Source organism: Salmo salar, chromosome ssa16, assembly GCF_905237065.1.
Source record: "Salmo salar chromosome ssa16, Ssal_v3.1, whole genome shotgun sequence".
NCBI lineage: Eukaryota > Metazoa > Chordata > Actinopteri > Salmoniformes > Salmonidae > Salmo > Salmo salar.
Window position 1 is genome coordinate 76201686 of NC_059457.1, and position 26611 is coordinate 76228296.

General features: G+C 46.0%; 2 protein-coding genes across 2 annotated transcripts in view; one reads left to right on the forward strand and one right to left on the reverse strand.

Annotated features, from left to right (window-relative positions):
* Positions 1-19544, forward strand: LOC106574694 (obscurin-like protein 1). Its single transcript, XM_045697862.1, has 25 exons — positions 1-469; positions 1857-3290; positions 5951-6220; positions 6408-6668; positions 6956-7261; positions 7397-7663; positions 7869-8144; positions 9119-9233; positions 9509-9669; positions 9838-10110; positions 10354-10629; positions 10873-11148; positions 11332-11607; positions 11900-12175; positions 12687-12956; positions 13215-13481; positions 13618-13887; positions 14147-14413; positions 15080-15346; positions 17000-17112; positions 17285-17441; positions 17742-17903; positions 18055-18159; positions 18356-18622; positions 18838-19544. Exons 2-25 carry the CDS (start codon positions 1976-1978, stop codon positions 19113-19115), a joined length of 6771 nt encoding a protein of 2256 aa, XP_045553818.1. The 5' UTR covers positions 1-469; positions 1857-1975; the 3' UTR covers positions 19116-19544.
* The window catches only part of LOC106574744 (carboxy-terminal domain RNA polymerase II polypeptide A small phosphatase 1), a 12465-nt gene continuing 5385 nt past the window's right edge, over positions 19532-26611 (reverse strand). Inside the window, exons 3-7 of the mRNA XM_014150775.2 lie at positions 25045-25146; positions 24474-24530; positions 23847-23939; positions 23085-23270; positions 19532-22637 (exon numbers count right to left, since the gene is read on the reverse strand). Coding sequence (XP_014006250.1) covers positions 22509-22637; positions 23085-23270; positions 23847-23939; positions 24474-24530; positions 25045-25146 — 567 coding nt within the window. The 3' untranslated portion in view covers positions 19532-22508. The remainder of the gene's footprint in view (positions 22638-23084; positions 23271-23846; positions 23940-24473; positions 24531-25044; positions 25147-26611) is intronic.

Genomic DNA, 26611 nt, shown 5'->3' on the forward strand with positions numbered 1-26611 from the left:
CTGTCTGTCTCTCTCCCTGACATTGGGCGTCTTAGGAGTGGGTGACGCAAACCACCAGGCAGTCAGAGTGGATTGTGTGGTCCCTGTACAGGAGCTCCAGACCCCCACCAGTTCCAGAAGCCACAGCCACCTCGCTGGATGGACAGATACAGCAACAGGACGAGCCTTGAGAGCTGTGGATCTGTTTGATGCTGTTTGGAACAGAGGATTGCACTTGATCAAGACACTCATTTAGCTTTTATTTAGTCAGGACATCTTGAGAGACATTCTTGTTTTAGTGAGAGAGCAGGACTGCAGACGGCGGCCATTTTAAGGGACGCTGAACCAGACTTACACCTGGGTCAAATGTCATTCCAATCAAAGGGGTCCAAATCTTCTTGAACCCTGGGAGGAGATTCTGAAGAGTGGCTTTAATTTGTGGGCTATATTGTCAATGTGGAACAGAGGAAGTGTCACTCTGGAATCACTGGTAAGATTCTGATTATCATAGTTTGTACGATTGTATCATTATTTAAGCGATTGTGTATCATTTCACGTCACCTATGAGAGTGAAGAGGAAATTCAGCAACTCTTGGAGAACACTGGAAGTCGATAAAAGAGCTTCTTTATCAACAGGATCTTTTCCCCCATGGTAACCAAATAGATAACTGGGTCAATGGCATGATCCAGCATAATGTACTGTGTGACAGCCTTTTGGAGGGAATATACTGAAGCACCTAGCCACATTGGCTGCAGTATCAAATGGCATGTGTTCACGTGTAAGAGAGAGAGAGAGTTATCTCTGTTTTGGGAAATAGCCCCTGACTGCCAGAGATGAAACCTACAGCTGCTACAGAAAACTATAAGAACATCAACTGCACCACAATACATTTGGAAGGCTATAGCTGAACCTGATATGGGGTTACTAGTATAGCAACAATGACACCAAGTATTAGGCATTTCTAGAGTTCCCTTTTCCTGATACCAATCCCTGTGGGCATTCAGATTGTGAAAGTCTCTCAGGTAAGGTAGCACATCAACAGTAACTCAAAACTCCCAGGAGGTATCATATTTTCCCTTTAGTGTATAGTAACTCTTATGTTGGAGAGTAAAGGTGTACATACTGTATGTTACTGTATGGATTTTCTGTTATCTGACACAAGGCCTCCAGGCAGGGTCTTTATTTGGACAGACTACTTGAAATACTCCTCTGGCTGAGCTACAGCAGCAGCTGGGAGGGCTGTGGTCTGTTCGGTTCTGACTGAGACGCTACTTTACTGTCAATTCAAACCTCCACTTTACTCTCAGAGACATTATCATGGGTTGTTTTACTGGGTCAACACCACTAGACTAAGGAGAAAGCACTGTCCTTCAGCTTGGGGCTGTATTCAATGTCCTTCTGTTATCACAAAGCAGTGAATACATTGTCCACTAGATGCAGAACATTCAGAGTGAAAGGCTGTAGTACTCCTTCCAAGACAAAGCTGATGGGCTGTATATAAGGCATTATAAACTGGGTGGTTCTAGCCCTGAATGCTGATTGGCTGACAGCCGTGGTATATCAGACCTTATACCACGGGTATGACAAAACATTTATTTTTACTGCTCTAATTACGTTGGTAACCAGTTTATAATAGCAATAAGGCACCTCGGGGGTCTGTGATATATGGCCAATATACCACGGCTAAGGGCTGTGCCCAGGCACTCCGCGTTGCGTCGTGCTTAAAGAACAGCCCTTAGCCGTGGTATATTAGCCATATACCACACCCCCTCGGGCCTTATTGCTTAATTACGTATAAAAGACATCACTAGATACTGTGTGAGAGTTATGTAGTAACTGTATTATTAATGTACTATGACTCATATCTTCTCTGCAGATTGATATGCGGTAGAGACGACCGTGTGACACAATCTACAAGAGACTCCTACTACGGACCCCATTTGTTTTGCCCATCAGAGTGAGAAGAAGGGATTGAGACAGACGCAGGAAGCCAACATGGACATATTCGGTGGTGCCCCCCGTGTACTGGGCTACTCGCGCCCCGTGGTGGCACAGTGTGGCACGGACGCCGTCCTGCAATGCAAGATTGGCGGCGACCCTCGTCCTGAGGTGGTCTGGGAGAAGAAGAATGTACAGATCCTGTCAGAGGGACGCTACAGGCTGTCGGAGGAGGGCCAGGCCTACTTCCTACACATCACTGGGGTCAGGCTGGAGGACGCAGGCCAGTATATCTGCAAGGCCAGTAACAGCGTGGGTGAGACGTGCGCCCCTGCCACACTGAAGGTGGAGGGGAACAGTCAGGAGCGGCAAGGGGCACAGAAACAGACAGAGGTCAATGGGGTGCAGCAAACCAGGCTGGAGAATGGAGAGTTAGGGGGGCAATGGAATGGGGAGTTTAGAAGGCAACAGAGCAGCGAGTTGGAGGGGCAACAGAACCAGAATGGGGAATATAGACAGCAAGAGAACAGGGAGTATGGAGGGCAACAGAATGGGGAGGTAGAGCAGAGGAAGGGAGAGGTAGACCAACAGAGCGGAGAGGTAGAGAAGGAAAATGGAGAGGGGAGTGAGCGGGAGAAAAAGAAGCAGCGCTATGAAGGGGAGCCCCTGCTGTCAGACGACAGACCTCACTTCCTCATCAAGCCCCTCTCCCTGAGGGTGGACCGGGGCGAGGACGCAGCCTTCTCCTGTAAGCTGTCGGGTAACCCTCTGCCCCAGGTGGTGTGGGAGAAGGACGGGAAGAAGCTGAGCGACATCTTCGAGAGCACCCACTTCAACGTCAGCAGCCAGGACGGAGGCTGGTTCCAGCTGAAGATCTTCCGGACGCGGATGCCCGACGGGGGTGTCTATACCTGCAGAGCTCATAACAATCAAGGAGGGGCTCTGGCGGGCGCAGTGCTGCTTGTGGAGCTCGTCCCGGAACGGCAGGAGAGCGGGGCGTCCACGTCAAATGGTTGCAGCAACGGGCAGACATCACCTCGTAGTATAAGGCACAGGATGGGGAGACATGGTTTGTCCAGACAGCCGGACGAGCCCAATCTGAACTCGTCCAATGTGAAGAAATTTGCGGTGTCGGAGGGGAAACATGCTAAGTTCCGCTGCTTCGTGACAGGGAAACCTAAGCCTGAGATCATCTGGAAGAAAGACGGATCGCCCCTAGAGGCTGGGAGGCGTCACCTTCTGTTTGAGGACAGAGAGGGTTACTACACGCTCAAAGTGATGTACTGTAAACATCAGGACACAGGGCTGTACGTGTGTGCTGCGTCCAACGCTCTGGGACACACCCTCAGCTCTGTTTACCTGACTGTCAAAGGTAGGGCTTTAGCAGTGTTTCAGGACTTCTCTTTTCATTTCTTTCTTACAGATGTAGGATCTTAATTTAAGCCAGTTTGCTACGGCAGGAAAATAATCCCGCAGCAACAGGAAATGTGAATTATTATGTGGATTATAATTAATGGACATTTTTGTAGGGGTTGATATATTTTTCATAAGGAAAAATCAAGTCTTGAATTTCAAAGTAGAAATTACAAACTTCAGAAGCCTTTTTAAACCTGAAATACACTACAAGTTTTTAATTTCCTGTATTGCCGGAAAGTTCTCCTGCAACAGGGTGGTCAAATTGGGGCTGCAGGTAGCCTAGTGGTTAGAGCGTTGGGTCAGTAACCAAAAGGTTGCTAGATCAAATCCCCGAGCTGACAAGGCAAAAATCTGTCGTTCTGCCCCTGAACAAGGCAGTTAACCCATGTTCCTAGGCCGTCATTGTAAATAAGAATTTGTTCTTAACTGACTTGCCTAGTTAAATAAAAGTAAAAAAAAATCAAGATCCTATATCTGTACCGTCTTTCCTTACTTAATTCCTTCGCCATGCTGATCAACAATCAGGTTTGATTAAAACGATGAAAGCATGCTCTCACCTACCTAATTTGATCATCATTTTGAAGGAATAACATGCTAGTCAGGAACATTCAGTACCTCTTAGTTCATAGAAATGCCATAGAGAGAGAGTTAGATCTTCAGCTGTCACAACTAATTGCTCTATAGAGAGTTCAGTAGATTGTGGAAATGCATTGCTAAAAGATCTCAGTTGAGTCACCCTTGTAATTGGTAATTGTTTAGTCATCATTATAGGATAATCCCAGGGTGATCCAGCCGTAGCACAGCACGCTGAGTCAGCTGGCTACGTCAATTAAATAGTATCCGTCTCGTCTAGGCATCCACATCCCTAATCTACCAGGGAGTTATTGCCATAGAGTCTTGATAGGTCGAGATAAACACGGGTCTTCCTAACCCTACCTCCCTCTTCCTCCTCCTTAGTCTCTTCCCCCCTCCCCCTAGCCTCCCCCTCCCCCTACCACCCCCCTAGTGTCTTACCCCTTAGCTTCCCTTCTCTCCCTACCTCCTGCATGTCTCTCCTGCCCACCCCACTGCCTCTGTGTGTCCCTACCTCCCCCAGTCTCTTTCCCCTAGCTTCCCTTCTTCCACTCTCCCCCCTAGCTTCCCTTCTCTCCCTACCTCCTGCATGTCTCTCCTGCCCACCCCACTGCCTCTGTGTGTCCCTACCTCCCCCAGTCTCTTTCCCCTAGCTTCCCTTCTTCCACTCTCCCCCCTAGCTTCCCTTCTCTCCCTACCTCCTGCATGTCTCTCCTGCCCACCCCACTGCCTCTGTGTGTCCCTACATCCCCCAGTCTCTTTCCCCTAGCTTCCCTTCTTCCACTCTCCCCCCTAGCTTCCCTTCTCTCCCTACCTCCTGCATGTCTCTCCTGCCCACCCCACTGCCTCTGTGTGTCCCTAGTTCCCACAGTCTCTTTCCCCTAGCTTCCCTTCTTCCACTCTCCCCCCTAGCTTCCCTTCTCTCCCTACCTCCTGCATGTCTCTCCTGCCCACCCCACTGCCTCTGTGTGTCCCTACCTCCCCCAGTCTCTTTCCCCTAGCTTCCCTTCTTCCACTCTCCCCCCTAGCTTCCCTTCTCTCCCTACCTCCTGCATGTCTCTCCTGCCCACCCCACTGCCTCTGTGTGTCCCTAGTGCCCACAGTCTCTTTCCCCCTAGCTTCCCTTCTTCCACTCTCCCCCCTAGCTTCCCTTCTCTCCCTACCTCCTGCATGTCTCTCCTGCCCACCCCACTGCCTCTGTGTGTCCCTAGTTCCCACAGTCTCTTTCCCCTAGCTTCCCTTCTTCCACTCTCCCCCCTAGCTTCCCTTCTCTCCCTACCTCCTGCATGTCTCTCCTGCCCACCCCACTGCCTCTGTGTGTCCCTAGTTCCCACAGTCTCTTTCCCCTAGCTTCCCTTCTTCCCCTCTCCCCCCTAGCTTCCCTTCTCTCCCTTCTCTCCCTACCTCCTGCATGTCTCCCCTACCCACCCCACTGCCTCTGTGTGTCCCTATATTTAGAGGCTGAATGAGCTGAGGTATGTGTCCTGTCTGTGTCCTGAATACAGATTTTCTGCTGTGTTGTTAACCATGTTGACCATGGCCAAAGTCCACAGCAATGTCGATAGATTGGTAGAAATAACCCTAAAGGTTTACTTGAAATGTAGTTGAAATTACTGTTTGTTGAAATCCTGCAATCAATCACAGCATAAGTCATACCGTAGCTCATGAAATGTGTTATACCTTGATCAAAACTCAACCAATGACTGGAATAACCTAAAATGTGCCCAAAGCACTGTAAAAACAACCTAAAATGTGCATAAAGCACTGTAAAAACAACCTAAAATGTGCCTAAAGCACTGTAAAAACAACCTAAAATGTGCATAAAGCACTGTAAAAACAACCTAAAATGTGCCTAAAGCACTGTAAAAACAACCTAAAATGTGCATAAAGCACTGTAAAAACAACCTAAAATGTGCATAAAGCACTGTAAAAACAACCTAAAATGTGCCTAAAGCACTGTAAAAATACTACACAGAGACATAGCGCAATATGTTTTCCAGACAGTGTATAAACCAATCTACCTCCCTTTCCACCCGTGTGCAGCTCCAGCGGTGCGGTTCAGGCGGTCACTGCAAGACGTGGAGGTGAGAGAGAGAGGCATGGCAGTGTTGGAGTGTGAGGTACCTAATGAGGGCATCCCTACTGCCTGGTATCTGGAGGACCAGAGACTGCAGCCAGGAGGTAAATACGGCATAGAGCAGAAAGGAACCAGGCGCAGGCTCACTATCCAAGATGTAGGAGCGGACGACGATGGGGTCTATCTCTGTGAGATGCCTGATGGAGGGAAGAGTATCGCTGAGCTGGCCGTCAAAGGTAGGTAGACGTCTTATAGTATGGAAGAAGTATGGCAGTGTACCATTCACTCATTTAATACAGTCTAGGAAAGACATCTTGGAGCATCAGAACTAGTTTTGAAATTATTTTCTATAAACCCAATGATTTTTCTCCAGGATATACAGCCATACAGTACATGACCCTCAACTCTCTTTCTCACCCACAGGCAAAATTGTTAAAAAACTTCCTAGAAAACTAGACGTGTTAGAGGGGGAGAACGCAGTGTTCTGTGTGGAGGTAGAGGAGGAGAACATGGATGTCCACTGGTTCAAAGATGGCCTGAAGCTACGCGAGAGCCACCAGACTATCCTCAAGTCCTTTGGTAAAACCCACATCCTGGTGTTCGTCAACGTCTTCCACGGGGACACTGGGGTCGTGACCTTCGTTGTGGGAAGATCCAAGACCTCTTCCCGGCTCAGAGTCAAAGGTAAGTTGGATGTTGACCAAAGTGACCCATGGCCCCTTCCTTAGGGACTTTCCAAATCAAATCAAAGTTTAATCGTCATGTACACAGTTTACAGTTAACTTTTTGGGGATTTACCCATGTAGATCCGAAAGGACTAGAACGCAGTATGGTGAAAACTCCAGCTATACTGTGCAACATATCCTAATGTAGCTGTTAGAGACTAACAAACGTATGACAGACTACAAGCATTATGGCAACCGTTGCTCACCTACTTTGTACCTTTCCCCCTGTTTCGGTTTTCTCCAAAGCTGCCAGACACAGCCCTCCCATCTGTCCAGTGGGGGTGGAGATGGATGTGGACAGGCCCAACAGCGTGCTCCTCTCCTGGGAGCCGGCCCCCACCAGCCAGACCACCACGCGCTCCGTCTATGTCCTGGAGAGACAGGAGGTGGGATCGCAGGACTGGCTGAGGTGTGCGACCTCCGACACGGCGACCTCCGCAGAGGTCATGGGCGACAGTGTACCGTGCGAGGGCGATTACCGCTTCCGCGTCTGCTGCATCAATAAGTATGGTCGTAGTGGACACGTGGAATTCCCTAAAGTCGTCCATCTTGGTGAGCGCTGAATTGGAGAGAAACCATGTTGATGTGATCAGGGATGAAAGACTGTCATGCACTATGGTATTTGTGTACCCTGCAGCTATATGGAAATTAATTGGATGTCACTAGTTTTGAACTCTCACCTCTCAGTGCCAGGTCCCAAGATCAGTACCCCTCTCCAGGGCTGTGAGGTGACGGAGGGGGAGGACGCCCTGTTCTCCATCGATCTGTCTGTGATGGTGACGGGCACCTGGTTCCTGAACAGCACCCAGCTACAGGACAGCCAACGCTACTCTATCCAACAGGCCAAGACACAGCACTCCCTGGTCATCCACAGCACCAAGGTGGAAGACCACGAGGCAGAGGTCACCTTCATCGCCAACGGAGTCAGAGACTCAGCGGTTCTCAAGGTTCAAGGTAGGTGTTGGAGAACGGTGGAGCGTAAAGAGAAATAACATGATAATGTTGTCAAGCTAGACAATCTGTATTGAGGAGGCCTTATAACAAGGACTGTTTAAACATTTACATTAGGCTTGTTGGTACTGTAATGATATGCAATTGCATGATATTAGAATACTGAATACTGCTTGAACATATTTTTCGGGTAATGATTCCATTCCAGCTGCGGTGGTGAAGTTCAGCCCAATGTCAGAGTCCGACAGTAACAAGAGGGTGGAGACTGGTGACCCTGTGGTCCTGTATTGTGAGGTGTCCCACCCCTCAGCCAGGGTGGGCTGGTTCAAGGATGGGGTGGAGCTACAGGTGACAGACGGCCTCAACATCCAATCAGAAGGCAACATGAGGAGGATCGTTATCCAATCGGCTGAGTTCACCGACTCTGGCGTGTACACATGCGAGACGATGGGTGATATCATCAAATTCAACGTGGAGGTTGAAGGTGAGTTGCTGTATGTCATGTTTGGTCGTCATGGAGATCATTAACATGCACTCTCAACCAGAAATGTTCAATTTTCCATATAAACATCAACTTTCTATACTGGAGGTTTTTCATAATTTTGACCATCTCTTTGAATTCACAATTCCACATGAATTTATTCAACCATCAGCCATGATGTCATACTGATTCACGCTGATTCATGCTGACGATCACCCAAGCTAACTGAGCATCCCATATCTGCCACCTTAACCAATCACCCATAACACCCCTAGCTGCGCGAGCCATGTTCTCCCACCTCCCTGAAGAGGAGAGGACCAAAGCCGCTGAGGCTGGCGAGCCCACCGTTCTCCACTGTGACCTATCAGATCCGTATGCCCAGGTCTAATGGTACAAAGATGACGAGCAGATCTTTAACCTGCCTGGTGTAGACTTTCAGGAGGATGGGCATACAAGGACGCTGATTATCCAATCGCCTGACTTCTCCCACTCGGGCGTTTACACGTGTCGGACAGCTGATGATGTCAGTGTGTTTCAGGTGGAGGTCAAAGTTGAACAACAGAGATTGTTGTTCTGTGTTTTCTCTGAGGGAATCCTAATACTGTGTTGTACTTCCTCTGTGCCGGCTAGTCATCTTCTGTTGTTGCTATTGACAGGATTCTCTTGGTCCTGTAACCCAGTGTGGTGGCTTCTGTTCTGAAAATGTTCTCTGAGTATTCTCAGACCTGTTTTTCACCCCAATATCTTTCCTCTCACTCACTGTCCTGATCTTTCTGATATGTATCTGAACAAACCTCTGGAAGAGCATGCTTAGTTTGATCACCCTGTAACAAAACACTCCACTACTCACTCCAACCCCTCCAACCCAGCAAGCCTCCTCCTCCAAACCACAACCAAACGCTAACTCTAACCATGACCATCCAACCTCCTCAGGTAGCTCACCATCTCCCTCTCCCCCTCTCTCTCTCCCCCACCAGGTCCCCCTGTGCAGTTCAGTGAGGTCCCTGAGGAGGAGCTCCAGAAGTCTGCCATGGAGCTGGATCCTGTGGTGCTCACCTGTGAGGTTTCCAGAGAGGACGCCAACGCTACCTGGTACACAGCTAACATACACACCGCTAGGAAACACAAACCGGATGTCATTATCCCGAATGTCATTTCTGCTTAGACTATCGTTCATTTAGTGGGATCTGATCATGTTCAGACTGTAAAAAATATAAGCAGGCTTATTACGAAGTTTCAACAATTGCGAGAGCCGTGTTGGCCAGTGTGGGTTCAGGCTTTTGTTCCAGCCAAGCACCATCACACCTGATTCAACTAATCAAGAATACTGGAGGTTCATTGTCCTGTCCGTCATGACCTTCCTCCAGGTATAAGGATGGGGTTGAGGTCCAGGCCAGTGATAACATCACCATACAAACAGAGGGCACCATGAGAAGACTGATCATCCGTTGTGCTGAGACCTCAGACGCAGGAACCTACAGCTGTCAATCAGGAGACAACAGCCTCTCATTCACTGTCAACATCAAAGGTATGTACTGTACACTAGCCTACATGTTTTCATGTCATGTAACCGGTGAAGTTGACTCCATTGTGTTGAGCAAAGACAAGACTTTGATGATGATGCAAACCTCAATTCTCCTATCCTGGTGGTAGAATATGCTTGTTCATATGCTCCTTTTCCCTTGTTGAAATCAAGAGCCTCCAGTGATGATCGTGGAGCCCAAGGAGGACGTGGTTATGGAGGGTCATATCTCTGAGCAGGTGGTGCTGCAGTGTGAGCTGTCCCGCTCCAGCGGTAAGGTCCACTGGTTTAAGGACGGCCTTCAGGTCCTGGAGACGGAGAACGTCCAGCTGACATCCGAGGGACCGTACAGGAGGCTGACTGTCCTCTGCGGCTCGGCAGAAGATTCCGGAGAGTACGTCTGCGACACGGATGGAGACTCTGTGTTCTTCCAGGTCACCATCACAGGTAAGATACTCCAAGGTTTCATACCTGGTTCATTTGTTGTGAGTGGTAGTGGAATAGTTTCATTTTTTGAGGTCTCCTACCAAACCAATCCCTCTTATCAGAAGACAACTATTTAATTTACCTTTTTTACACTATTACACAATTTAATATTTTGTCAGACTATTTCATATCCAAACTTCTATTTAAATATATATATATATTTTGATCGCTTCCTTTTAATGCAAGTTGTTCTCCCTTTCTCAGAGCTTCCGGTGCGAATCGTCTCCCCCACTGAGTCTGAGCTGGAGCTGACCAGCCTGACCTCTGAGAGGCTGGAGCTCAGCTGTGAGATCTCCCAGCCCGATGCCCAGGTACGGTGGTACCGAGATGGACTGGAGGTGGAGGAGAGTGCCTCTCCCTTCCTGGAGGTCCAGGGAGCCCACAGGACACTGGTCATCCCCACGACCACTGTGGATGACACAGGAGAGTATGTGTGTGACACAGAGGATGACTCGGTCACATGGCTGGTCACTATTACAGGTATGTGGTCAGTGAACTGACTGTTCAGCGTAAGAGGTTTAGCTATGTCAACTATGTGAGATGAATGGACATACATAATATTATTAATATAACTGTTCACTATGATTTCTTATAAATAAGTTAGATTTTAGGTATCTATATTATGTTGTTTTGATGTATTGCTTTCTGCTGTCTGCTAATTTCCCATATTGCAATATTCTGCTCAAAGAATAGAAATGAACCATATAAATGCCCTCTTCTCAGAGCCTCCTGTGAAGCTGGCCCGCTCTGAAACAATGTCTGACGTAATGGACTGTTTCTCTGGAGACCCCATCGTCCTGGAGATCGAGGTGTCACGGTTCAACGCTGAGGTGATCTGGATGAAGGATGGAGGAGAGGTGGAGGAGAGCAGTGATGTCACCATCACTGACAACGGACTCATCCGCCGCCTCACCATCCGCACATCCGCCCCGAGGGACTCTGGGAAATACACCTGTCTTGCCTCAGATGACCTCATCGACTTCCAGGTCAAGGTGTCAGGTAAGAGATGGTTGGAGGTGAATGGTACTTTGTTTTCACACAATTCCATTTGAATTCAATCAGGAGATTATAAAAATACTAATGCAAAAATTGAAAAATATATTAAGAAGTGAGGATTTCATGTCCTAAATTGACTGAATTCAAATGGAATTGACTCTCCAAATGTGAACATTCTCCCTCCAGAGCCCCCAGTGAAGATCGTGAATAGGTCAGAAGTCAAGACAGAGGTCAATTCCCTGCCCTCTGATGACATCGAGTTGGAGTGTGAACTCTCCAGGACCAATGCCGTCGCTAAGTGGTACAAAGATGGCCGCCGGTTAAACGAGAACGAGAGGTTCTGTGAGGAGGAAGAAGGGGCGTTCCGGTCCCTGGTGATCCTTAACGCTGAGCTGGAAGATTGCGGAGATTACTTCCTTGATGCCGGAGATGACAACATCACCTTCCATGTCACTGTGCAAGGTAAAGAATCACCTAATCACAAATCAAGTCCTATCTGCTATCTCCTAACCCTTACCCCCTACCACCTACCCCATACCTCTACCCCTCATTCCCTACCCCATACCCCTTACCCCTATGTACTTGTAGAGATCTTAGAGGATCGGGTAGGTGTAAAACTAAGCACTATGGTGAAAATAATTCCTCCTAGCCTTTCAGAGGGCAAGGTGGATCTGGAAACATATTGATAATACCTATGAAAACTGCATCTGATTTAAATCAACCAAAAAACTTAAGTCTCTTCCTCCTTCTCCAGAGCCTCCAGTGACCATCCTGGGGAACTCTGAGGACGCAGACTACCAGGAGATGGTTGCCGGGGACGACCTGATCCTGGCCTGTGAGGTGTCCCGGGCCAATGCCCCTGTCCAGTGGTACTGTAACGACAGACAGCTGACTAGCGATGACCGGACCTACATCGAGAGCTACGGCACGCTGAGGAAACTCATCCTCTCTGACATCCTGCCCTCAGACTCTGGGAAGTACATGTGTGATGCTATCGATGACAAGATGGTCACCATGGTGAAGATCCAAGGTAATTGGCTGGGCTATATGGACAAAAGGGTGTTTACAGTCTTACAGATGTAGGATGTTAATTTGAGCCAGTTTGCTACAGCAGGAAAATAATCCTACAGAAACAGGAAATGTGAATTATTACGTTGATTATAATTAAAATATTTTTTTTGTAGGAGTTGATACATTTTTCATTAGGGTAAATCAAGTCTGACATTTTAAAGTGGAAATTACACACTTTAGAAGCCTTTTATGCAGGAAAATTCTCAGCAACAAAAGAGTGATCAAATTAAGGTCCTACATCTGTAGTCGAAACGAGGCCATGTCTACAGTGGAATAAACTTTAACTTTAAAATGTATACTATATACTATAGGGTGTGAACCTTTTCTTTTACACCTTCTCTCATTCTTTATTTTCTCTCTTCCCTCTCCCTCTCTCTCTCACTCTCTTACTTTTTTTCTTTCTCTCTCTCTCTCTCTCTCTCTCTCTCTCCCTCTCCCTCTCTCTCTCTCCCTCTCTCTCTCTCTCCCAGACTCCCCTGTCACCTTCGTAGACAAACAGGCAGTGAACATCATCACGGGTTACGAGGCAGAGAGCGTGACGCTGATGGGGGTTGTGTCTAAGGAGAACGCTCCCGTTCGCTGGCTTAAGGACTGGACGCCCGTCATAGGGGACCGCTTCCACACGGGGGTCGACGGCGCCACCCGGTTCCTCACCATTAACCCGCTGAGACGGTCGGACAGCGGAGAGTACACAGTAGACGCCAACACAGACGAGATGCACTTCAGTCTGCTAGTCAAAGGTTTTTAACGTCCATGTTCCCATTCTGTCTTTATCCAATTATATAGTAGCTGTAGTATTCTGTTTCTTTAACCAACAGAGGTTAATATGATGCTATAAGCCAAATCCCAATAAGAAAAGGTGACAGAAAAATGCTGCTGTGAATGACTAAAGTCTTGTAAAGCACCGTGGTGTTGAAAGAATGCACTATGAATGGGGTTTCAGAGGGCGATAGAAGGTATCACCAATCTTAACAGCTCTCTCTCACTTGTGATCTCAGAGATGAGGGTGAAGTTTGCCAAGCCGCTCCACGACACCGTGGCCCATGCGGACGGCATGGTGACCATACGCTGTGAGGTGTGTAAGCCCAAGGCGGATGTCCAGTGGCTGAAGGACGGCGTGGAGATCGTCCCCAGCCGGAGGTTCACCATCCGGGCCGACGGCGTGGAACGCAGCCTGACCATCCACAGGCTGACCAGGCAGGACACGGGGGAGTACGCCTGCGAGTCCAAGGACGACCGCACCGCCGCCAGGCTCAGAGTGGAGAGTAAGTAGTACAGCCCTCAAAATGGGTGCAGGTTTTGGTTCCAGCCCAGAATTAATACCCCTAATTAAATTAATCAACAAACCTTCGAGCCCTTCATTCGTTTTTCTTTCCTCTCCCTTTCCCCTCCTCCCCCCAGTGCCCCGCGTGGTAGAGTTCTTGACAGAGCTCCACAACACCATGGTGTTAGAGGGAGAGGACGCCACCTTCAAGTGCGTGGTGTCGCCAGAGGACGTGCAGCTGGTGTGGGGGATGGACGGCGAGCTTGTCGTCATGGGTGACCGTTTCCAGGCAACGCAGAACGGCCTGTGTCACACCCTGGTGATCAAGAGCTGTCAGATTCTGGACTCCTCTAAGATCACAGTGGAGGCTGAGGGGAACGTGTCTAAAGCCACCCTCAAAGTACAGGGTGAGTCCACAGCAGACCTGGGTCAAATATATATGGCAAATACTTTCAAATACTTGAGATGCACTTGTTTAGCTTGACCTGAGTGTCAGATGGGAGCAGGCGACTTTCACAAGGTTGTTGCTGTAAATGAGAAAGTGTTCTCAGTCAACATACATAAATAACTCAAACAAAGCCTAAGGAAGTGGATTACCATATAAATGTGTATTCTTAGTGAACCATCCTTTTAACAGTCATGTTTTGTCCTTCCGGCGTTATCCAGAAGCTCAGGTGACCTTCACTAAGAAGATGGAGGCGGTGATGGCCGAGGAGTACGGAGACGCTACCATGGAAACGGAGGTCAGTCTGGACACGGGCGAGGTCCAGTGGATGAGGCAGGGCGTGGTCATCCAGCCAGGACCCCGACACACCCTGGGCCAGAGTGGACGCAAACGCAGCCTGACCATCTGTAACCTCAACCTCTCTGACCGCGGAACCTACCGCTGTGAAACCCTGCACGACCGCACGCAGGTCAAACTCAACGTGGAGCGTAAGACAATGTCCAAACACCATGTCATACTGATTGATAATGATAGGATTTCATCAGATACAGCCCTTAGCTGTGGTATATTGGTCATTTATATTGACCAAAGTCTTCAACAATATTGGTCATTTACCACAAACCCCTGAGGTGCCTTATTGCTATTATAAACTGGTTACCAACGTAACTAAGCAGTAAAAATAAATGTTTTGTCATACCCATGGTATATGGGCTGATATACCACGGCTGTCAGCCAATTAGCATTCAGGACTCGAAACCACCCAGTTTATAATTATTGATATGAATAGCATTTCATCAGTTAGAGTAATGAACCAAAGTCTTCAACACTATGGCAGTGTCCTGTTATGCTGAGCTGATAAAACAACAGCTTGAGTCCTGGATTCTATTTGCAACTAAATTTACTGTGCCTTTATATATAGTAGCTGTCAACAACAGCAACAATGAATGTTGGCCTTCACTATCATGATGGTGTCGCCAGCCATCAGGCACTGAAATAACAATGGGTACAGCCCTGTGGGTGAGAGATGGATGAAATGTTGTTATGTCATCTTACAATAGTAGCCTAGAGACTATAGAGTGATGCTGTGGCAAAAATATCTCCTGGCTTTAGGTGTGTTATCCTTTAACCATCTGTCAATGTCTCTACCTCTACAGCCCGTAAGATCGCCATCCGTAAGGGTCTGGTGGAGACGGACACGTTTGAGCGGGAGACGGCCTCCTTCGAGGTGGAGCTGTCTCACACTGACGTGGAGGGCGTCTGGCAGAAGGACGGCATCCGGGTCAAACCCAGCAACCACTGGCGGGTGAGCTGCAACGGGCTGGTCCACGGCCTCACCCTGTCCAACCTTACCCTGGAGGACACGGGCACCATCGTCTTCTCTGCGGAGGGAGTCCGGACCTCTGCCAGGCTCACTGTCAAGGGTGAGGTATCATCATCATCATTAATAATCAATCAAAAATATTTATAAAGCCCTTTTTACATCAGCAGATGTCACAAAGTGCTTGTACAGAAACCGAACCTAAAACCCCAAACAGCAAGCAATGCAGATATAGAAGCACAGTGACTAGGAAAAACTCCCTAGAAAGGTAGGAACCTAGGAAGATACCTAGAGAGGAACCAGGCTCTGAGGGGTGGCCAGTCCTCTTCTGGCTGTGCCGGGTGGAGATTAAAAGAGTACATGGCCATTAAGGCCAGATCGTAACGAAGACTAAGGAGATGATTCTGGACTACAGGAAAAGGAGCACCGAGCACGTCCCCATTCTCATCGACGGGGCTGTAGTGGAGCAGGTTGAATGCTTCAAATTCCTTGGTGTCCAGATCAACAACAAACTAGAATGGTCCAAACACACCAAGACAGTCGTGAAGAGGGCACGACAAAGCCTATTCCCCCTCAGGAAACTAAAAAGATTTGGCATGGGTCCTGAGATCCTCAAAAGGTTCTACAGCTGCAACATCGAGAGCATCCTGACCGGTTGCATCACTGCCTGGTACGGCAATTGCTCGGCCTCCGACCACAAGGCATTTCAGAGGGTAGTGCATATGGCCCAGTATATCACTGGGGCAAAGCTGCCTGCCATCCAGGACCTCTATACCAGGCGGTGTCAGAGGAAGGCCCTAAAAATTGTCAAAGACCCCAGCCACCCCAGTCATAGACTGTTCTCTCTACTACCGCATGGCAAGCGGTACCGGAGTGCCAAGTCTAGGACAAAAAGGCTTCTCAACAGTTTTTACCCCCAAGCCATAAGACTCCTGAACAGGTAACCAAATGGTTACCCGGACTATTTGCATTGTGTGCCCCCCCAACCCCTCTTTTACGCTGCTGCTACTCTCTGTTTATCTTATATGCATAGTCACTTTAACCATACATCCATGTACATACTACCTCAATTGCCCCAACCAACCAGTACTCCTGCACATTGGCTAACCGGGCTATCTGCATTGTGTCCCGCCACCCGCCAACCCCTCCTTTTACGCTACTGCTACTCTCTGTTCATCATATATGCATATAGTCACTTTAACCATACCTACATGTACATACTACCTCAATAAGCCTGACTAACCGGTGTCTGTATATAGCCTTGCTACTCTTATTTTCAAATGTCTTTTTACTGTTGTTTTATTTCTTTACTTACCTACACACACACACATATTTTTTTCGCACTATTGGTTAGAGCCTGTAAGTAAGCATTTCACTGTAAGGTCTACACCTGTTGTATTCGGCGCACGTGACAAATACACTTTGATTTGATTTGATTCTTCAAGATGTTCAAACGTTCATAGATGACCAGCAGGGTCAAATAATAATCCCAGTGGTTGTAATGTAGAGGGTGCAACAGGTCAGCACCTCAGGAGTAAATGTCAGTTGGCTTTTCATAGCCGATCATTCAGAGGCCGAGACAGCGTTTGTGGTACAGAGATAGAGAAGGAGGGAGAAGGTTGAGGGTCGAGAACATCATCATGAATATCCAGTTATCTAAAACAGGGGTCTTTAATCCTGGAGAGCTGTGGCTGGATTCGATCTTATAGTATAGAACATTTCTTAACATTTCTTCCATGTTGTTGTTCTTTCCCAGAGACTCCAGTGACTATCATGAAGAAGCTGGTAGACATGAGACTGGAGCAGGGCTCTCCTGCCACATTGGAGTGTGAGCTGTCCAGACAGAACGTGGAGGTCAGGTGGCTGAAGGTAATAGATATACAACCAATAGACCTGCCGTATTTGTGTCAGTAGTGTATTACCATGTTATGTAGAAAAGGCACAGACAGGAAGTAAACAGTTTGATCTCATTAAATGTGTGTTGTCTATCCCTGAGAATACGGTAATAATGTGGGTCCCCTGTCTTTCTTGTTGACTGTAGAATGGGACAGAGCTGAAGCCAGGGAAGACCCAGTACCGGATTTACTCCATGGGGAGGAAGAGGTTCTGTCAGCTGCTACAGTGTAGCCTCTCTGATGTAGGCACCTACACCTGTGACGTAGGAGACGTCAATACATCCTGTAACCTGGAGGTCTATGGTAATATACTGTACACTCTCCTTATCAAATCACTGCAGAACACTCTTCATTTCAAGTGCATGTAAAACATCTCAGTACTCTCACCAATGGTACTCTTCATTGACCTCTAGTGTTCAGTTATAGTGACAGGAAGGCTGAAACAGGCCAACACAGCCAACCTTGTACTGCGTACTACTGCCACCTAGAGGTCATGGCTGCCTGACTAATGCTCTTCCATTGTTGGCACGGTTACGTTTGCACACTGTTACTACGTTCCAATGTTCCAATGTGTTGAACCAATCTTCCAATCTCCCTCCACAGTGCCTGAACTGGAGGTGCTACATGGGCTGGAGGACCTGTATGTCCAGGAGGACCAGAATGCTGTGTTCATGTGTGAGGTGTCCATGGAGGACGTGACTGGGGAGTGGTACAAGGATGGACACAAGATACGACCCACTAGCACCATCAAGATACGCACAGAGGGTTAGTGATACATCAGTCAATCAGTTAATCTATCAAACCATTAAACTTCATGATTGCGGTGAATCATTTGTTCTTCATTGACCTACCTGGTAAAGGTCAAATAAATAATAGAAAAAACATTGACATTCCATGTGTGTATTTCTTCCTTCAGGGACCAAACACTTCCTTCTCATGTGCAACGTTAAAGCTGAAGATTCTGGGGAAATCCGCTTTGTGACCAAACAGACAGAATCAACAGCCTACCTCGAGGTGGAAGGTAAGTGTTTACCTACCGGGCTGCAGGTCTACCTCACCTATCTCTGTGTGATGTTCCAGCTGGTCTGACTTCAGTTCTTATAAGCAGACAGAAACCCAAACCTCTGTTGTGGGTGACAGAACTCCCTGTGTCCATGATCTGACCTCAAATCAGTTCTCTTCACTGAAATATCTGTACTTCTCATATTTTTTCACAGAGGCCCCCGTGTCCATCGTGAAGCCTCTGAGAGACCGCACGGCTCTGGAGAAGCACCGCGTGATTCTGGACTGCACCGTGTCCACGCCGCGCTGTGACCTCACATGGTACAGAGGCAAGGCAGAGCTGGTGTCTTCTGATAGGCTAGAGATCCACAGTGATGGCTGCTACCATAAACTGACCATCCACGAGGCGACTGTAGAGGACGAGGGTACCTATAGTATAGAGGTTGGGGAGCACACGTCCACAGCCCAACTCCTGGTGGAAGGTGAGTGGATTGTGGTGTCTTGTAAAACAATATGTCCGTATTGACATATTGTTGCTGTTTTTCGACATGTCCCTCTGTCACTTTATTCCTCTCAATCTCTCACCTTACCCTTTTCACATTTCTCTCTCTCCCTCACACACGTAGAATGATGTTCCTGACCTTTTGTGGAAAAAGTGACCCATCTCTTTTAACCCTCCATCCCCTTGCCTCTCCAGCCCAGTCCCTGGTGATAGAGACAGAGCTGGAGGATGTGGCGGTGACAGCTCCTGACCAGGCCTGTTTCCAGTGTGAGGTGTCCGTGGCCATCAGCAGGCCCCCAGTCTGGACTCTGAACGGAGAGACCATCCAGTCCAGCCCTGATGTCCGCTTAGAGAACCACGGAACCGTCCACAAACTGAACCTGAAACAGACCAGACCAGACATGAGCGGGACGGTTACCTTCGCCATGGGAAAGGCCAAGAGCAGCGCCAAACTGAACGTGATGTGGAAGTAGAGGCAAGGGGGAGAGAATGGGAAATGTTGATTCTGTTATGACCAGGAATCGAATGTCTGAGACTGTTTTAGTGTTTGAAGGTACTATATAAGAATGCGGTCTATCTGATCAAGTAAAGCTGCATGTAATGAGCGAGACAGAAAAGCGGAATGTGATGATGAAATGTGGTACTTATGCCCCAAACAACTGTTTCAGGATCAGTTTTGATGTTTTACTCAATGGTTGGGGTTATGAGCAAAGCTGATCTTCAGTCAGTTGTAAAGGGCAGAAAGTAACCTTGGGAGAGAAATGTTAAGAAGGGTGGATTCCAGTCAAGTCAAATCGGTATGCAACACTCTTGGGTATCTGAAGGTGTTATAATGGTTTATAATGGTGGGTATGAATGCCTGTGTATGGATATAAATAAATTGTACACATCTGTTACACATATTTATTTTGAAAATATATTGATTGGAAATTAACACTTTAATTCTATAATTAAGTAAAAAAAAAAAAAGGTTTATAAAGATGTTATATTTTCCCGACCGTCATTAAATACTGACATCCATAGTTTGAATGAAGGATTTTATCCAATAAAACCGTCAGACAATATCTTAGGATAGAGCTTACAAAAATATTGTTACTTTTGAATGTGCTTCGATGTCAAATCGTGGCTGGTTGTTTTGCTGAGGATGGAGTGCCTGAACACAAAAGCACCTTCACTGGTTATTTAATGATTGCATTTATGGAAGATATAATTAAACAGTTCAATACAATTTGGTATGATAAAAAGACGGTCCACAAACTACGTTACAGCTATTCAATCATAAGTCACATGAATAATCCATTATATATTAATTTCATTTTTTTGTTTGCTTTATTACAGTGCAAAACAAAATATACATATGTGTATAATATATGCATATATTATTTAATGTGTTTGAATACAGGAAGAAGAGGTATAGCAATAGGTCAAGTTCCCCATGGTGATAGAAAGCTCTTCTCCAAAGCACTGTGAATGACTAGGGAACAGCCCTGAAGCAGTTGAAAGGGACTGAATCTACTACAGTAAATATCCCTACTGAGTTTTAATGACAGAAATCATGCCTTGAGATATGAAGAAAAAAAAATACATTTAAAATGTGTGTAAATCGTATCTAGATGTTACATTATCTAGATGGCTGGGGGTGGCTTGAATTTCAAACCAGGATTCACCCAGTTCCTATTGTGTGTGAATCCATTAACGCATTGTTAGAGAGCACGCAACATTCTGGATTTGTACTACAGTGATTTCTGTTGCTCCTTTGGATAACACTAACAAAGGGCCAACCCACTTGCCAAAAGAAAAAGATGAAAACACAAAAAACAAAAATGGTCTTGTCTTTTGTATCTAACTTGATTGACACAGGCACTTGGTGAGTGTTTAAAGTTGGAATGTGAAATTTAATGTATTATTATTTCTTAATACTGATAGATTTAATGTATTATTATTTCTTAATACTGATAGATTTATCATGGGTCTACTGGTTATTTAAACTCTGAATCATCTTATTTAACAAGGTATTTTAGTAGGCCTTTAGTCAACTCCAACACAGTGGCTTTTCCCCATGCATTCATAAAACAGTATCAATCAATACGAATCACTCAATCCATTAAACTACTCTTCCTGTTCACTTCCTGATAGACCATCTCTTAGTTTTTACTTACAAATAACAATTATTTTATTGTTCCAAACCCAGGTAAGTACCAATTAATATAGTCCTACCTTGTGTCTGAAGCTTAAGAAGTTTAAAAACCAAACTACCCAAATCCTACAATCTGGTCTAAAGAAGCATAGTATTTGCAATCCTTAATTTTTTTTTTTTTAAAGTCCTCATAAAAGGGAAAGTATTCAAGTACTGTTTCCAGTAAAAGGAGGGAGAAGTGTGCTTGTCAAAACCAGATGGCTAACACACAGTGTCAACACCTTTCCTCCATGGTAAGGCTGGGCGTCACAGCAAAAATATATTTTTTGTCTAAATGTGTTTTATGATTAGTGCATGACCTAGAATGGCAACAAATAAATTGTGATTTTAAATGGGCTTTCTCCATTCTGATGGTTTTATATTCAACCAAACCAGGACAAAATTGACAGTGAACTAGTCCAATTTGTAGTACTTTTCATTTAATTTAATTTAGCACTGTATCAAAATTCTGTTATTGTAAAAATATATAGCGATATGTGGATCCATACCGGTATTCACAATATAGTCGCCCAGCCCTCCTCCATGGATGTAGCGTTGTTACGGCAGCAAAGGGACGACCAACAGTTTGTCTGGACATAATCTAAATATGTTTTTCCAACACATATCCAGGTCCTCTTGCAGAATACCAATGGTTTTCCAGGCCATTGACTGGTACTGGCAGTGTGTCCATGTGTCTGAGCTGGAGCATTTAGTCTGTCTGGGTTGAGGTCCATAGTCCACAGACATAGTAATCCCCCAAAAAATCCTTAAAGATTATATTGTAATTTAAGGTGCAGTTCAGTCATCTGACTACTGTATTTATGAAAACAGGGCAATTTCCCCGTATAAATGTTATCTGGCACATTATCGCACATATTCCTATGGTTTTAATAAAAAATCTAATTAAACAAATACGATTAAGGGACATGGAACGTTTTGATAGCTGCAGTAACTGGTTAATGTCATTCTCCATGATTCCGTCCCCCTTAACAAGTATTGATGCCCATTCTGCTAGTCATTATGATACTAGCTGAGCGATGAAAGAAGTAAAACAACTTGACTTACACAAAGCCAATGCTTTGCTTGTTAAAAATTTTAAATTGTCTCTTGGGGAATAAGTGAATGAAATACACATTAAAGTGTTAAAAGTAGTAAATATCCATTCATACAGCTATCATTTGTTTTTCCATACAGAGTTCTAGAACTGTTTGGTCTTCCGGAAACTTATCGACTCCAACCCGGCGTTGTAGAACTGATTCTGATTGGATCCTGGGGGTTCGCTCCCATTACCTTCATGCTACATGTTTTTTCTTCATTGTGAAGAACGCTGTAGATTCCCTCTACTGACTGTCCTGTATGTTCCAATGACATTTGATGAAAGGCACTGTATAAAAACCTAACTCATTATAACCCACAACATCTATCTACACAAGCCCATCTGTGGTTGAGGGATGGTAGATTGTGTTCTGGAGGGTCAAGTCCTCTGTTTCCCCCAATAGAGGGCAGTACTAGCGTGGGTCTGAAGGGTTGAAGAAGAGGGGTGGGCTTGGAGGTGAAAGTCTTGTGGTTGATCTGGTGGACGGTAGGCTGAGGGGGTGTACGGTTGTGGTGTGAAGATGCTTTAAGGCCGCGGTTCTCGGTCTGTCCTGTAGATGGCGGTAGTAGAGAGGTAGGGTGACTGACAGCACTGCTAACTGGAGTCCCTCTGTTGCCTGAGCACCGTGTAGACATCCTCCACTTTACTAAGCCCTTCGAAGAAGGGGATTAGATCCAGGAGCTCGGTGTCGGCCATGTCATCAAACCACGACGCCACAGGCACCTGCAGCCACACATAGAAGGGACAGAGTCAGACATGTAGTTACAATGAGATAATTACAACGGCGAGGCACCAGAGTCGGTCATACAGCAAGTTACGACGAGAGCAAGGCTCTGGTTTCAATGAACTACAGTGAACTAGTTAGAATGCAGCTAGAGAGACAGCTGATGGCACTTTCCTTCAAGTGGTACGACATCCTGCTTCTACATGGTCCTTCAGTCATATAATGGTATAGTTTATAAATGATTCAGAAAAAGGTTTATAGTTTATAAATCTGTAGTTATCTATACAATTTTAATTGCAAAACGTTTTCACATAACTAAAAGTTTGATAAAGCCAGTCAGCCAAAATCTGCCATATTTTTTTTTAAACTAATGGATGCTGAAAGAGGAGGAGAAACAGAAAGAGGAGTGGGCCAAGGAGGAGGATGAGGAGGAGAGTGGTTCTTACAGCGTTGTCTGGGTGGAAGACGTAGGAGGCTGGGGAGTTGTCTATGATGATGACCTTGTTCAGGTCCCTGCCCAGACGACTCAGGTCCTTTACGTAGTTCCCCCGGTGGAACACACACGACTCACGGAACAGACGGCCGCGGAACGCACCCCACTTATCCAGCAGGTCTGACACTGGGTCAGCATACTGGAGAAACACACATCGGGGTCTCCGTATCAGGTGAGGAAAACAAGTGACATTTGTGATTTCCTGTCCTTTGCAGCTTTTGACCAGCCTTAAAAAAAGGTCCAATAAAGCTGTTTCTCTCAATATCAAATCATTTCTGGGTAACAATTAAGTACCTTACTGTGATTTTTAATTGAAAACATAGTCAAAAAGAAACAAATAGCTTCTTAGAAATGAGCAATTTCTCTAGCAAGAATTTTGCTAGGAATGTTTGGGAGTGGTCTGAGTGTGGAGGGGAAACTGAATGCTCTCTGTTATTGGCAGTGAGGTTTGGAACTCTTTCTTATTGGTCTATTAACTAAATTTACTCCCTGGTGATGTCACCAGGCAGGCCAAAACTCCATCCCACCAAAACAGGCTGAAATTAAAGGCAGTCTTTTCAAAAAGGGCATTATCATTTTCACACCACTATTCCAACCACAGCGTGGAAATATAAAACACAGAAATATCACGTTTTTGACAGCAACGGGCCTTTTAAAACAAACTTGTTTTGATTGCATTGAGTCATTTTCTGGTTTAACATGGTGTTGTCCTCACCTTAGCCAGGCTAGCTGTGAACAGAATACATTCAAACAGCTCTCCCATCCTCTTAAGGAACTCATCCACGTGAGGTCGCTTTAACACATATACCTGGATGGATACATTGTATGTTAAGTTTAAGGTTTAAACAAATAACCAAATACATTGTCTTTCCACCTCTCATCTTTTCCAAAATGAAAAACATCCCCCCACTCAGATGCATTGAGCCGTCTTCTTTCCGTAGTGGTCTGCTGCCGAGGGTCATAGTCCTGAACCAAGTCATGCAGAATAGGCTTTACCTTTCTGAACAAACCTATCCTGGATTACTTGAATCAGGCCCAGGCCCAAGATACACTGTTGGCTCCAACTTCAGAACCATGTAGGAGGTGACAGTCTCTCACCGTGACTCCAATGTTCCTTTTGTGGTAGAAAACCCAAGGCCTCAGATGCCATTCTAACCCAGCCCAGAACCAGCCCTGGGGAAAGTGGCTAGTGACTGGGCAGTTTGTAACATACAGATATACAGTATTGTAGGGAGCCATAATGTACCTTAATAATACTAAAGGATTTAACATGGAAAGGTAGAGGCCGATGGCATTGGTCTGTGATAGTTAAGCTCGTCACCATACGTAGTGATAGGCTCACCTGATGAACAGTTCCATCGATCTCTACGGGAATGATAAAATCAGCATTGTTCACCGGCTGTGGGAATAATAAAGATACATTATTTTGAACAAAACCACTTGAAAGACATCCTAAACACCAGAAACACAGTATACATGAGAGACACCATGTGTATTTAGAATAAAAAAAACAGCTAGTCTGGATGTGTGAAAGTGGCAACAATGACAGATGTCATTGTGACTGCCAACAATAATACTGTGGAGAAACCAATCTCTTTCCTCGCTCTCAGAGTGTTTCTCATTACTATTGGACATTACTGCCTGGTGATGTCATGCTTTCACAAGAGGGGAAAAAAATCTCTTTCCATAAAAAGAAAACAGGAGATGCAAAAAGGAACACAAAAACATTTGTGTCCATAGCATTTGCGAGGATAGGACATATTTTTAAGAAAAGCTAAACCCCAAATTAAATGGTACAGCAATTGTATCAAAGTTCACCAATAGCTTTAGAGCTCATGGATGATGGCAAAATGCATCTGTGACTATATAATATTACTACTGTAAATGGTGCAGCAGTATGTTCCTGGTCTTACCTTGAATGAGCTGTGGACCAGTGTTTCATCCAGGTCTATGACAACACAGATCTTCCCTGCGTCTTTTGACTTGGCCTGAGGCAGCAGCGGTCTGACTTGGACCTGAAACACACACACAATTAACGTACACAAACCAACATTTGTCATGATACATGTAAAATACAAACTACACTGTGACATAGACCTAAAAAAAAACACCAACATCAAGTCACGTCCTAGTTTGTAACATTTACTATGACCACAAAACAGCATTTACCTGGACCTACGCAAACACTGCATATGTAAACTAGACCACAGCATTTACCTGAACTGACAAACACTGCATATACAAACTAGACCAGAGCATTTACCTGGACCTACACAAACACTGCATATACAGTGGGGGAAAAAGTATTTGATCCCCTGCTGATTTTGTATGTTTGCCCACTGACATGTCAAATGATCAGTCTATAATTTTAATGGTAGGTTTATTTGAACGGTGAGAGACAGAATAACCAAAAAATCCAGAAAAACACATGTCAAAAATGTTATAAAATGATTTGCATTTTAATGAGGGAAATAAGTATTTGACCCCTCTGCAAAACATGACTTAGTACTTGGTGGCAAAACCCTTGTTGGCAATCACAGAGGTCAGACGTTTCTTGTAGTTGGCCACCAGGTTTTCATACATCTCAGGAGGGATTTTGTCCCGCTCCTCTTTGCAGATCTTCTCCAAGTCATTAAGGTTTCGAGGCTGACGTTTGGCAACTCGAACCTTCAGCTCCCTCCACAGATTTTCTATGGGATTAAGGTCTGGAGACTGGCTAGACCACTCCAGGACCTTAATGTGCTTCTTATTGAGCCACTCCTTTGTTGCGTTGGCCGTGTGTTTTGGGTCATTGTCATGCTGGAATACCCATCCACGACCCATTTTCAATGCCCTGGCTGAGGGAAGGAGGTTCTCACCCAAGATTTGACGGTACATGGCCCCGTCCATCGTCCCTTTGATGCGGTGAAGTTGTCCTGTCCCCTTAGCAGAAAAACACCCCCAAAGCATAATGTTTCCACCTCCATGTTTGACGGTGGAGATGGTGTTCTTGGGGTCATAGGCAGCATTCCTCCTCCTCCAAACACAGCGAGTTGAGTTGAATTCCAAGAGATCCATTTTGGTCTCATCTGACCACAACACTTTCACCAGTTGTCCTCTGAGTCATTCAGATGTTCATTGGCAAACTTCAGATGGGCATGTATATGTATTCTTGAGCAGGGGGACCTTGCGGGCGCTGCAGGATTTCAGTCCTTCACGGCGTAGTGTGTTACCAATTGTTTTCTTGGTGACTATGGTCCCAGCTGCCTTGAGATCATTGACAAGATCCTCCCGTGTAGTTCTGGGCTGATTCCTCACCGTTCTCATGATCATTGCAACTCCACGAGGTGAGATCTTGCATGGAGCCCCAGGCCGAGGGATATTGACAGTTCTTTTGTGTTTCTTCCATTTGCACCAAATGTTGTCACCTTCTCACCAAGCTGCTTGTCGATGGTCTTGTAGCCCATTCCAGCCTTGTGTAGGTCTACAATCTTGTCCCTG

Coding starts and splice junctions, on each gene's coding strand:
- LOC106574694 (XM_045697862.1), top strand. CDS start 1,976: ATGGACATATTCGGTGGTGCCCCCCGTGTACTGGGCTACTCGCGCCCC. Junction 15,347..16,999: donor TGCCAGGCTCACTGTCAAGG/GTGAGGTATCAT, acceptor GTTCTTTCCCAG/AGACTCCAGTGACTATCATG. Junction 17,113..17,284: donor TGGAGGTCAGGTGGCTGAAG/GTAATAGATATA, acceptor TGTTGACTGTAG/AATGGGACAGAGCTGAAGCC.